The 13,614-nt window shown below is 49.6% G+C and overlaps 1 protein-coding gene across 1 annotated transcript; it reads right to left on the reverse strand.

The window, feature by feature from the left end:
• Positions 1-1,569: 1,569 nt before the first annotated feature.
• Positions 1,570-13,357, reverse strand: LOC107299735 (rhophilin-1-like). The gene is made up of 8 exons (XM_015829076.1): positions 13,301-13,357; positions 12,081-12,237; positions 11,480-11,599; positions 9,089-9,283; positions 6,031-6,107; positions 3,408-3,554; positions 1,766-1,924; positions 1,570-1,602 (listed from the first exon to the last, which is right to left on the reverse strand). Exons 1-8 carry the CDS (start codon positions 13,355-13,357, stop codon positions 1,570-1,572), a joined length of 945 nt encoding a protein of 314 aa, XP_015684562.1.
• Between the last annotated feature and the right edge of the window lie 257 nt (positions 13,358-13,614).

The following is a 13,614-nucleotide window of genomic DNA, read 5'->3' on the forward strand; positions in this document are numbered from 1 at the left end:
AATAATAATAATAATAATAATAATAATAATAATAATAATAATAATAATAAAGTTGGAAGGGACCTTGAAGGTCATCTAGTCCAACCCCCTGCTCAGGCAGGAAACCCTATACCATTTCGGACAAATGGCTGTCCAGTCTCTTCTTAAAAACTTCCAGTGTTGGAGCATTCACCGCTTCTGGAGGCAGGTGGTTCCACTGGTTAATTGTTCTTAATTAATTGTTCTGTAATTAATAGAATAGAATAGAATAGAATAGGAGTTGGAAGAGAACTTGGAGGTCTTCTAGTCCAGCCCCTGCTCAAGCAGGAGAACCTACACCATCCCAGACAGGTGACTGTCCAGTCTCTTCTTAAAAATCTCCAGTGATGGAGCACCCACAACTTCTGGTGGCAAGCTGTTCCACTGGTTAATTGTTCTCACTGTCAGGAAGTTTCTCCTTAATTCCAGGTTGTTTCTTTCCTTGATCAATTTCCAACCATTGTTTCTCGTCCTTCCCTCTGGTGCTCTGGTGAACAACCTGGCCCCCTCTTCCTTGTGGCAGCCTCTCAAATATTGGAACGCTGCTATCATGTCTCCCCTATTTCTTCTTTTCTTTAGACTAGCTAAACCCAAGTCCCACAGCCGTTCTTTGTATGTTTTGGTATGTTTTGGTCTCCAGGCCTTTGATCATCTTAGTTGCCCTTCTCTGAATCTTTTCCAAACTCTCAACATCCTTTTTGTGATCTGGTGACCAAAAACTGGATGCAGTATTCCAGGTGTGGCCTCACTAGGGTTTTATAAAGCGGTACTAGTACTTTGCGTGTTCTTGATTCTATATCCTCTGTTTATACAACTCAGGATTGTGTTAGCTTTTTTGGCAGCTGCTGCACACTGCTGGCTTTTAGTCAAGTGATCGTCCACTAGGATGCCAAGGTCCCTCTCACAGTGGCTGTTTTTATTAAATAATTAAATATTAAATAATAATGATAATGATCAATATTAAATAATGATAAATATTAAATAATAATGATGATGATAATGATAATGATGATGATGATGATGATGATGTTGGAAGGGACCTTGGAGGTCATCTAGTCCAACCCCCTGCTCAGGCAGGAAACCCTATACCATTACAGACAAATGGCTGTCCAGTCTCTTCTTAAAAACTTAAAAACAACAACAACAACAACAACAATAATTTACCAACATGCACACACACATATGACCCAGAGAAAAAACACAATCTAGTTCGGGTGTACACAGACACATGCTAAGAAAAACGAATCTTGCGAGTTTACCAGACAGAGGAAAAGGAAGGCCAGAAGGATCCAGAAGAGGTTTAGTCTTCGCCTTACGACCACAATTGAGCTCGAGATTTCCGTGGCTAAGCGAGACCTCTGCGTAAGGGAGTTTTTGCCCCATTTTACGACTTTTCTCGCCCTAGTTCTTAAGGGAACCACTGCCACTTATTCAGTTAGCAACCTGGTTCTTAAGTCAATCTGGCTTGCCCATTGAAGGTCGCAAAAGGGGATCCCGGGACACTGCAACCGTCATAACCATGAACCAGTTGCCAAGCGTCCCAAATTTTGATCACATGACCACGGGGGGGATAACGCAACGGTCCTAAGGGTGAAAAACGGCCGGAAGTCACTTTTTTCAGCACCCTTGTTCACTCCATGTCAAAGATGGCGAGCCTTCTTAAGAGACCCCCCTCCCCCAAGGTCCCAGAACAATTGGGTTCCACCCTAACCCATCATCCACCCCCCCACCCCCCTCCTCGCCTTACCGCATTCTGTCCTTCCGGGGGCAGCAGGGTGACAACGCCCACCTTCACCCCCTCCTCTCCGGCCACCTTCAGCAGCTGCACCACATCGGCGTGTTTGGACCACCTGCAGTCTTGGCCGTTGATGGAGACAATGTAGTCCCCTTCCTTCAAGCCAGCTTCCTGTCGAGATAGAAGCGGGTGTGATTTTGCTGGAGCTGGTTCAGATGGGGGGGAGGGGGGGAAGAGGCTGGGGAGGGGGGGAGGGGAGGGAGACCCTGGGGAAGGCCAGCCGGGAAAGAGCGACGCAAGACCAACACGCCGCAGGAGGGGCACGGAAAAAGAGGTAGGGTTGGAAACACGTCGCCCGAATTAGCTCCATCAAAACAACTTTTTTTCCCCTCCTGTTGTTTGCCATCTGGCAGCTGGTCTTCTGGACACCCGGCATCAGCGAGATCGGTTTACCTCTCGCGGTTGGTGGCTGCCGACAGACTATCCTTCTCGGCCATTAATTTTGCATGCTCTCCCTTTGAGGTTCCTCACGGTGGCCGAGGTCACGCCCTTCTTTGTTGACTTGGGTGATGAAGTACGTCCTTGTGTCTGTGTCCAGGGACTCAGGTTCCACCTATCTGTTCTCCCAGGCCCCAAAGTTCTTGGAGAGGCATCTGTTTTGTCGATGCACGGACCCGGCTCTGATTGGCCAAAGACCAACCTCACTGGCCAAGGACCAACTGACCGTCTGATCAACTTTGTCAAGTGTTCTTGAGCTTCTACTGAATGTCTCCCGGCATCAGATTTCCACCCTGACCCAAAGCTGCCCCTGTCAGCTGCCTTCTGACACTTGCTTGTGTGCTTTGACAGTCTGCGTGAACTCTGGGGAGGATGGATGGAAGGGAGAACGCTGGGGGGAAAGCGTAACTTCTGTATCTCCCCGAGATGCTGCTTCAAGGTCACCCAGCTGGGAGAAGAAAGCAGCTGGATACCAGCCTATGTCATCGTTCTGAAAGCATCTTGCTTCAACCCGATTCGTCATATGGGAGGGTGTCAGTGATGGGAGGCAATTATGAGGGATTTTGGTGGGCGATTCTCCGTTCAGGCTACGCGTTCCTGCGATGCACTTGGCTTCTAATAAAACTAGACCAGTGATGGCGAACCTTTTAGAAACCGAGTGCCCAAAAACCGCCTTGCCCCTGCCCCGGCCCCACCTCTCCTGCCTGCAGGGCCACCCACTGCCTCCACGGCCCGCCACAGCAGATTGCCCAGGTGGCCAGCAGTGTCATGGCGGCCACGCCCTCGGTCCACGCCCCGCAGCATCATCTGCACGCAATGGGGCGCGAGAGCGGAGTCTTGTCCTCGCCGCCTGGCTGCCATGCCCTTGGCTGCACTGCTCTGCCCAGGCTGTGCCCTGGGCGACTCTCCTCTGGGGGGCTGGTAGTGAGGAGGGGGTCACGGGGGGTGAAGCATGCGTGCCCACAGAGAGGGCTCTGAGTGCCGCCTCTGGCACCCGTGCCGTAGGTTCGCCACCACTGAACTAGACGGTCCTCAACAAACGAAGCCAAGGGCTGGCAGGTCTGGCAGCCCCTCCAAAACACACTGAGAATAACCGATAAGATTTCCAAAGCAACCTGGGACCCCACCTTGGCCGTTACAGGACCGGGCAACTCACCGCCGCGCACCCACCAGCGATGATCCCGGCAACCAGGACTGGAGAGTCGCCTCGGAGGGTGAATCCAAAGCCGTTTGCTCCGCGGACCAAGTGCACCGTCCGTGCGGGATGCCACTTATTTTTGGCAGAGAAAATGGACAGGGGGCCCTGGGAGAAAAAAAGAAACAGAGGATGGTGCACTAGAGGATAGGGAGAGATGGGGCTGGGCTGAGCCACCAGGACGAAGTTGTTCAGACATTACACTAGTTAAGAGAAGGGAATATCTGTAGCTCAGGGATGAACTTGGTGTTCTCTGAGCTGGATTGTTTTCTTGCGCAACTAGGGAACATCATCAGTGGTAGAAGGGAGGGAGGTTTGTGGAGTAGTGAGGAGGAGGAGGAGGAGGAGGAGGACTGTGGGGTCCTTGGTGCTCTCTGAGCTTGGTCGTTTTCTTGCAGACGTTTAATGACCCAATTAGCGAACATTATCAGTGCTAGAAGAATGTGGGGTTTGCTCTCTAGAGATTAGAGATCTAAAGATTAATATCAAGACTAGACCAACTATCAAACAACTAACAACAGCCTAATCAACGAACCACCAAGAACCCTCCCACCAACAGTGACAGGGAAAACCACTAATGTATAAAATAAGAACAACCCTCACTCCCTCCTAGCACTGATGACGTTACCTAGTTGGGTCATGAAACGTCTGCAAGAAAACAGCCAAGCTCAGAGAGCAGCAAAGACCCCACCCTCCTCCTTCTCCTCCTTCCTCCCCCCTTTTTCTTTCTCTTTCTCCTCCAGTCCAAACACCCACTCCCTTCTAGCACTGATGATGTTCCCTAGTTGGGTCATGAAACGTCTGCATGTAAACAACCAAGCTCAGAGAGTACCAAGGAGTCCACATTACACTTGTCACTCTGAGCACTCTTCCCCATTAACTAACCCTCATAGAAAGATGCTTCTCCAAGGCCTACTGAATCAAGGTGATCAAGAGCCTCTGATAGGCTGTTCTCCACAAGTGACTTCATCTCTTTTGGATTTCTCCACGCTCATGGCTACTCCTGCTTAACTGGGCAGTAAATTTTGAAGCTTAGTTACAACTTGGGCAGGGGGAAACAGCCAAGGAGAAGATCACGCTTCTTTTGAGAGGATACCAAAACCTCATCTACTTTGGTGATGGGACACAAGGAGGTATGACCTAGACCAGGGGTAGGCAACCTTGGCTCTTTTATGACTGGTGGACTTCAACTCCCAGAATTCCTGAGCCAGCATGGCTCAGCTTGGAAACCTCTCCCTTTCCCCTCAGCATGGCTGGCTCAGGAATTCTGGGAGTTGAAGTCCACGAGTCATAAAAGAGTCGAGGTTGCCTACCTCTGGCCTACGCCTAGGCCGCTTTATGACTCGTGGACTTCAACTCCCAGAATTCCTGAGCCAGCATGGGGGGAACTGTGGCCCCTTCATGACTCGTGGACTTCAACTCCCAGAATTCCTGAGCCAGCATGGGGGAACTATGCCCCCCTTCATGACTCATGGACTTCAACTCCCAGAATTCCTAAGCCAGCATGGCTCAGCTTGGAAACCTCTCCCTTTCCCCTCAGCATGACTGGCTCAGGAATTCTGGGAGTTGAAGTCCACGAGTCATAAAAGAGCCCATGTTGCCTACCCCTGTCCTAGGTCCTCCTGTTCTAAGCGGTGAGCCTCCTAGGCCAGGGGTAGGCAACCTGGGCTCTTTTATGACTGGTGGACTTCAACTCCCAGAATTCCTGAGCCAGCATGGGGGAACTATGGTCCCTTCATGACTCGCGGACTTCAACTCCCAGAATTCCTGAGCCAGCATGGGGGAACTATGGCCCCCTTCATGACTCGCGGACTTCAACTCCCAGAATTCCTCAGCCAGCATGGGGGAACTATGGCCCCCTTCATGACTCACGGACTTCAACTCCCAGAATTCCTCAGCCAGCATGGGGGAACTATGGCCCCCTTCATGACTCACGGACTTCAACTCCCAGAATTCCTCAGCCAGCATGGGGGAAATATGGCCTCTTCATGACTCGTGGACTTCAACTCCCAGAATTCCTCAACCAGCATGGCTCAGCTTGGAAACCTCTCCCTTTCCCCTCAGCATGGCTGGCTCAGGAATTCTGGGAGTTGAAGTCCACGAGTCATAAAAGAGCCAAGGTGGCCTACCCCTGACCTAGACAAAATTATTCTACTTGTCCAAGCTGAGAAAAGTAGAACGGAAAGATAATGTGTGTTGGTTGACTGGAAAAATCTTTGGAAGAGCTACCAATTACCCCTGACAAATTTGAGGGAAGGATGGACAAGAGTCAAGGAGATGATGAAACATCTGTCCTTGGAAACAGCTATGAATGACTGCTGGAGACAAGGTGCGGTGGTGAACGTCGGTTCTTGCAATCTCCTGGACTTAGAATGGACTTGAGGGCAACTAAGTCTATCAGGAAGCTCCAATTTTTACTCCATCGGCTTGTGTCCATCCACTTTCCCGGGTCAAAGCGGGAGAAGCATGCGCTGATATGCACAAGTGTACACTGGAAATCACAACACACAGGATTTTTTTGGCTCCGGTTCTTTGAAGAACCGTCCGCACAACACGGTCCTCTCGCAGGAGATATCTAACTTACCAGCCTATGAAAGATGTCTGTGACTTTCACCTTGGAGAAATTGGGAGATTTGATTTCGGGTCTCTGGTGAGTCTTGGCTAGAAAAACACAAGAAGAGGGGAGAACGTTACAACTTGGGAACTTGGTTCCTTCCATCCTTTAGTTCACCCTGAAGACGGACCTAAAACCACAAAAGTGTGTTTTCTACGCATCTAAATACAGAATTTGACCCTCGGGCAAGTTCCTAGTCCTTCAGCCTAGAACAGGGGTAGGCAACCTTGGCTCTTGTACGACTCGTGGACTTCAACTCCCAGAATTCCTGAGCCAGCCATGCTGAGGGGAAAGGGAGAGGTTTCCATGCTTAGCCATCCTGACTCAGGAATTCTGGGAGTTGAAGTCCACCAGACATGAGGGGGCCATAGTTCCCCATGCTGGCTCAGGAATTCTGGGAGTTGAAGTCCACGAGTCATGAAGGGACCATAGTTCCTCCATGCTGGGTCAGGAATTCTGGGAGTTGAAGTTCACCAGTCATAAAAGAGCCAAGGTTGCCTGCCCCTGTCCTAAGTCCTCCTGCTCTAAGCGGTGAGCCTCCTAGAGCAGGGGTAGGCAACCTTGGCTCTTTTATGACTCGTGGACTTCAACTCCCAGAATTCCTGAGCCAGCCGTGCTGAGGGGAAAGGGAGAGGTTTCCAAGCTGAGCCATGCTGGCTCAGGAATTCTGGGAGTTGAAGTCCACGAGTCATAAAAGAGCCAAGGTTGCCTACCCCTGGCCTAGAACAACCTAGAACATTTCAGAACTTCTGAAAAAGAGCCGGGATGAGACTTAGAATTTCAGAAGCCACGAAGGGAGAGTTGAACACAATTCAGTGAGCATAATCAGTCCTTTGATCCTTCACGAAACACCAACACAAGATGTCTTTGATACTGGTCAGTGGAGGCCATGGTTGAACCCAACCCTGTTGTGTTGTCTGTTTCAAAAGCTGTTGTTACATGAAAATGTAATGGCTGTCAATTAGGGGGTCATGCTGGAATCGTGGTTCCTATCGGAAGGGCAGGTGGAAGCTGTAGGCCAAGGGTCTTCACCCTGTTTTGGTCAACATGTTAGCCTCAACCCATCTGGACATGGTGACCCTCATTCCTGTCCTTGTCACCACAGGGTAGATTACTGCAATGCATGGCAAGTGGCACCACCCTTGAAGATTGATCAGAAACTGGAATTGGAGCCAGCTGGAGCTATTTGTGTGCCAGGAGGCCACAACTGTTCTAGCTACCTGGCATCTATGTTGTGGGTGTTGCATTACATGAGATTTCCAGGCACAATTCCAAGTATTAATTTAATCTTTCAAGCCCTGCATGGCTCTGTTTTTAGATATCAGATCTTAGATATTGGATACGACTTAGTGAAAAGAAGGATTAGGGGTGACCCGATAGCCGTCTTCCAACATTTGAGGGGCTGCCACAAAGAAGAGGGGTGTGTGTGTCAACCTATTTTCCAAAGCACCTGAAGGCAAGACAAGAAATAATGGATGGAAACTCATCAAGGAGGGAAGCAACCTGGAGAAGCTTCCTAACAGTGAGAACCATTAACCAGTGGAACAGCTTGCCTCCAGAAGTTGTGGGTGCTCCATCGAGGGAATTTTTTAACAAGAGATTGGACAGCCATTTATCTGAGTTGGTAAAGGGCAGGGGTAGGCAACCTTGGCTCTTTTATGACTCGTGGACTTCAACTCCCAGAATTCCTGAGCCAGCCATGCTGAGGGGAAAGGGAGAGGTTTCCAAGCTGAGCCATGCTGGCTCAGGAATTCTGGGAGTTGAAGTCCACGAGTCATGAAGGGGCCATAGTTCCCCCATGCTGGCTCAGGAATTCTGGGAGTTGAAGTCAACGAGTCATAAAAGAGCCAAGGTTGTCCACCCATTTTCCTTCTAATTTCTTTATAACTGTAGCCTTGTTCACTTAATAATACTATTTTACATCGCTTCCTGGGTGACCAGTCAACTCTTTGCGTTATTTTATTACGCTTTACAAGCTCACAAAATGAAAGAACACAAAAAAACCCAACCAACTTGATAGCGATCACATAACACACTGACAAATGTCCTCCTCTCAGCTTCAATACAGGACATCCATCACTGGATCCTACTGTGATCTGATTGGTTCATGGCCAAAACAAGATGACTCGATTGGCTCTCTAAGCACTCCTGCTCATTGGCTACAATCAGATGAAGGAAAGCTACCTGAGATCAACCTAAGCAAGTTGTGCTTCCTTTTTCTGGTTATTTGGCTATTTTCATGGAATACAGTACATATAATTGAACAAACTTTGTTGCATTGTTGTTGTTGTTAATTGCGAAGTCATGTCCGACCCATTGTAACCCCATGGACCACGTTCCTCCAGGTCTTCCTGTCCTCTACCATCTTCTGGAGTCCATTTAAGCTCACGCCTACTGCTTCAGTGACTCCATCCAGCCACCTCCTTCTCTGTCGTCCCCTTCTTCTCTTGCCCTCCATCTTTCCCAGCATCAGGCTCTTCTCCAGGGAGTCCTTCCTTCTCATTAGGTGGCCAAAGGACTTGAGTTTCAATTTCAGGATCTGGCCTTCTAAAGAGCAGTCGGGGACTGACCAGTTGGATTGCCTTGCACTCCAGGGGACTCGCAGGAGTCTTCTCCAGCACCGTAGTTCAAAGGCCTCCATTCTTTGGCACTCAGCCTTTCTTATGGTCCAACTTTCACAACCATGCATTGCAACTGGGAAAACCATGGCCTTGACTATACACACTTTTGTTGGCAGGGTGACGTCTCTGCTTTTTAGTACGCTGTCTAGATTTGCCATAGCTTACATTCTTGATTAAATTATCTTTCCATTGATATACAATTTTATGGTACTGCTCCCAAAAAAGTGGTGTCATTAGCCATCAAACCTCAAAAATACACTTTTCCCAAATGGTTTCCACAATTTTGGCCACTACTGTATTATGACAAGCAAAGCATCTAGGCAGCCCCCTCCCTCTTTTCTTTGTGGCGACCCAGAACGAGCAGGAAAATGGCTGCCGCCCTGCTCAGTGGCAGCGCTGACACTCACGACGAATGTCGGGGGCTTCTGCCGTTTCAAAGAAATCTTCCTCGTGGTCAATTTCGGAATATTTGCTGAGGGAACGTTTGTGGGCCAGCGACAGGACCTCCTGCAGGATATCCATCTTCCTCAGGATTTTGCACAAGCTGTGGATCCTCATGGCCTCCTCATGCTTGATGATGGCTTTCTTGAGGTGAGCTTTCCCTGTAAAAACACAACACAACACAACAAAGTGTGGTAAGGCCACACTTGGAATACTGCATCCAGTTTTGGTCACCGCGATGTGAAAAAGATGCTGAGACTCTAGAAAGAGTGCAGAGAAGAGCAACAAAGATGATCAGGGGACTGGAGGCTAAAGTATATAAGGAAAGGTTGCTGGAATTGGGTATGTCTAGTTTAATGAAGAGAAGGACGAGGGGAGACATGATAGCAGCCTTCCAGTATCTCAGGGGCTGCCTCAAAGAAGAGGCAGTCAAGCTATCCTCCAAAGCCCCTGAAGGCAGGACAAGAAGCAACGGATGGAAACTGATCAAGGAGAGAAGCAACCTGGAATTAAGGAGAAACTTCCTGACAGTTAGAACAATTAACCAGTGGAACAACCTGCCTCCAGAAGCGGTGAATGCTCCAACACTGGAAGTTTTTAAGAAGAGACTGGACAGCCATTTGTCCGAAATGGTATAGGGTTTCCTGCCTGAGCAGGGGGTTGGACTAGATGACCCCCAAGGTCCCTCCCAGCTCTATTCTGATTCTGATCTGTCTCATAAACACCTCAGTGCACAAGAAACCTCAAACCTGCTCCATCCGTCAACGTCAATGGCCCTAGCGAAATTATCCTCTAAATTTCACCGGTGGGCTAAAAAAACCGGTATTCTTACCCTAAATTTAAATAGAATCGTGTGAGTAGATGGAACCGACTTAATTTTTTTAAAAAAACGGAAGCAGTTCTACCAGAAGAAGCTCTACAATTCACACCAACAAAAAAAATTGTTGACTCTTACGGAAACGAGTCTACATTCTTCCCAGAAGTGGGATGGGAATATTGGCCCTTCCAGAATCCACGACAAACGAAGGTCACAATGCAAAGTTCTGGCGGTTGGCTAGGAGACAGAGGTCTAAATCAGGGCTCCTCAAGCTTGGCAACTTGAAGACTTGTGGACTTCAACTCCCAGAATTCCTCAGCCAGGCTGAGGAATTCTGGGAGTTGAAGTCCACAAGTCTTCAAGTTGCCAAGCTTGAGGGCCCTGGTCTAAATAATAGAAGGACAGAAGAACGGAGTTGGAAGGGACTTTGGAGTTGACTATCTATATATGTCAAGTGCTGGAATTTTGATCATGTGACCTTGGGGATGTTGTGAGGGTCATAAGTTGTAAATCTGCCAAAAAGGCCAACACAGTGCTGGGCTGCATTAACAGAGGGATAGAATCAAGATCACGTGAAGTGTTAATACCACTTTACAATCCCTTGGTAAGGCCACACTTGGAATCCTGCATCCAGTTTTGGTCACCACGATGTAATAAAGATGTTGAGACTCTGGAAAGAGTGCAGAGAAGAGCAACAAAGATGATCAGGGGACTGGAGGCTAAAGCATATTAAGAACGGTTGCTGGAATTGGGTATGTCTAGTTTAATGAAGAGAAGGACGAGGGGGGACATGATAGCAGCGTTCCAGTATCTCAGGGGCTGCCCCAAAGAAGAGGGAGTCAAGCTATTCTCCAAAGCGCCTGAAGGCAGGACAAGAAGCAACCGATGGAAACTAAGCAAGGAGAGAAGCAACCTGGAACTAAGGAGAAACTTCTTAACAGTTAGAACAATTAACCAGTGGAACAACCTGCCTCCAGAAGCGGTGAATGCTCCAACACTGGAAGTTTTTAAGAAGAGACTGGACAGCCATTTGTCCGAAATGGTATAGGGTAGGGAGTAGGCAACCTTGGCTCTTTTATGACTTGTGGACTTCAACTCCCAGAATTCCTCAGCCAGCTTTGCTTTGAAGCTGAAGTCCACAAGTCATAAAAGAGCCAAGGTTGCCTACCCCTGGTATAGGGCTTCCTGCCTGAGCAGGGGGTTGGACTAGATGACCTCCAAGGTCCCTTCCAACTTTATTATTACTATTACTATTACTATTACTATTACTATTACTACTATTACTATTACTATTACTATTACTATTATTATTATTATTATTATTATTATTATTATTATTATTATTATTATTATTATTATTATTATTATTATTATGTCACTCTTTTCAGTGCCGTGGTAATTTTGAACGGACACTGAATGAGCAGTTGAGGATTCCTGGACACTCCTTGCAATCAAGGAGGGGTCCCTGTTCTTGTTTGACCTTGTCCTCATTTCTGCACCCAGAAGGAGTTTGGGAGGGGGAAGGGAAGGTGTCACTCACCCAGTCGACGGCGGGCTTCCTGGTCTTGCAAAAGCAAAGAAGGAGCCGGTCCTTCCGGCGTGGAGACGTGAAACTGGAGGAATGCTTTTTCATGCTCGGGAAAAGGCACCTCCGACGTGGCTGCAGAAATAAAGAGAAGATTGGTTGGAAGAAGGGATGGAGAGATGCTGGATCTTCCTTGGTTTAGACCAGGGGTGGGGAACGAGGGCCCCCTTTAGGACTTGTGGACTTCAACTCCCAGATGTCTATGGAGCTTCTCAATCATCCAGGAAGGAAGATGAGAAGGGGAAGGGAAGGAGGAAGGCAGGCAGGCAGGAAGGAAGGAAGGAAGGAAGATGAGAGGGAGAAGGGAAGGAGGAGAGAAAAAGAAGGGAGGGAGAAAGGAAGGAAGGAAAGAGGGAGGGAGGAAGGAAAAAAGGAAAGGAGGAAAAAAGAGGCTTCATCATATCAACGGACGCCCTACAGCTCAGATTTATTTTTTCCCTACGTAATGGAGTCCCCTGCCTCCTCCTCCTCCTCCTCCTCCTCCTCCTCCTCCTCCTCCTCCTCAGACGGTCCTTTGTGGGAACAAGAGGAGCTCTTGGCAAATGTGGTTACTCACCTGGGCAGTCACAAAGTGCCACCGCGGCGTAATAGTGGGAGAGGGCCTTGAAGTGTTCGGCTTTGACGTGCACCATGGAGGTCCAGGAGAAGGGCACGTAGTCTTTGACCTGGGGCTGGTCCATGGTCTGGTGCACCAAGGAGTAGACCTCTTCCACCTGGGGAGGCAAAGGGGAGGGGGGGGCAAGATGACGACGGGAAGCCCAAGGAGGCCAGAAAGAGGACATCACCCTCCCTTGATGGCCACCAGGAGCACATCTGGCTGGGCTTCCATGGCCGGTGCAGGGCTTGGTGAATATCTGCAGCTGGGGTGAAGGAGGAGGGTGGAGGGTGGGTCACCTCAGGTGAGGGTTGCCGGGAGGTGAAGTGATGGCTGGGGGGGGGGGTTGTGTGGGTTGGCACTCCGCCAACAATTCCATCCACAGACCCATCGACCCACAACCAGCCTACGAACCCCGCAGAATTCAAATCAACCACACAGCCAACAGAGCGACAGCACCGGCCCTCAACCATCCCGCGCAATCCCCCACTTCCACCAGCACTTCACCTGCCAAAGAGCCTTACCTGATGTGACCTCCCCATCACAAGACCCATCACCTCACCTGACGTGACCCATCACTAGGCCCTCACCTGACGTGACCCATCGCAAGACCCTCACCTGTGACCCATCACTAGACCCTCACTTGACGTGACCCATCACTGGACCCTCACGTGATGTGACCCATCACTAGACCCTCACCTGACGTGACCCATCACATGACCCTCACCTGTGACCCATCACTAGACCCTCACCTGACGTGACCCATCACTAGACCCTCACCTGACATGACCCATCACAAGACCCTCACCTGGTGTGACCCATCACAAGACCCTCACCTGGTGTGACCCACCGCAAGACCCTCACCTGAGGTGACCCATCACCTCACCTGTGACCCTCATCTGACCCATCACGACCCATCACTAGAGCCTCACCTGACGTGACCCTCACCTGACCTATCACTAGACCTTCACCTGACCCATCACTAGACCCTCACTTGACATGATCCACACCTGACCCATCACAAGACCTTCACCTGTGACCCTCACCTGATCCATCACAAGACCCATCACTAGACCCTCAGCTGACATGACCCAAGATCCTCACCTGACATGACCCACACCTGACCCATCACAAGACCCTCACCTGACGTGACCCTCACCACCCTCACCTGTGACCCTCACCTGATCCATCATGAGACCTTCACCTGTGACCCTCACCTGACCCATCACAAGACCCATCACTAGACCCACCTGACATGACCCAAGACCCTCACCTGACATGACCCACACCTGACCCATCCCAAGAACCTCATCTGACGTGACCCACACCTGACCCATAAGACCCTCACCTGTCGTGATCCATCCCAAGACCCTCACCTGACATGACCTCCCCATCACAGACCTAATCCCCACCCCTGAAGCCCTTAGAAGCAGGAGAACCCCAACAACGACATCCCCTGAACTCCGCTGAAGGTTTCCTAGCCTGTTCAACGCCA

This window comes from Protobothrops mucrosquamatus, unplaced genomic scaffold (assembly GCF_001527695.2).
Source record: "Protobothrops mucrosquamatus isolate PMUCROS unplaced genomic scaffold, P.Mucros_1.0 scaffold5385, whole genome shotgun sequence".
Classification (NCBI taxonomy): domain Eukaryota; kingdom Metazoa; phylum Chordata; class Lepidosauria; order Squamata; family Viperidae; genus Protobothrops; species Protobothrops mucrosquamatus.

Excerpts from the sequence above, each read along its gene's own strand:
- LOC107299735 (XM_015829076.1), bottom strand. The coding sequence starts at position 13,357 with ATGGGTCTTGTGATGGGTCAGGTGAGGGTCACAGGTGAAGGTCTCATG. Across the intron at positions 6,108-9,088 it reads AGAAGCCCCCGACATTCGTC|CCAAGACTCACCAGAGACCC; the intron begins GTGAGTGTCAGC and ends GTGTTTTTCTAG. Across the intron at positions 1,603-1,765 it reads CCCCGGAAGGACAGAATGCG|GACCGTTGCGTTATCCCCCC; the intron begins GTAAGGCGAGGA and ends TTTCACCCTTAG.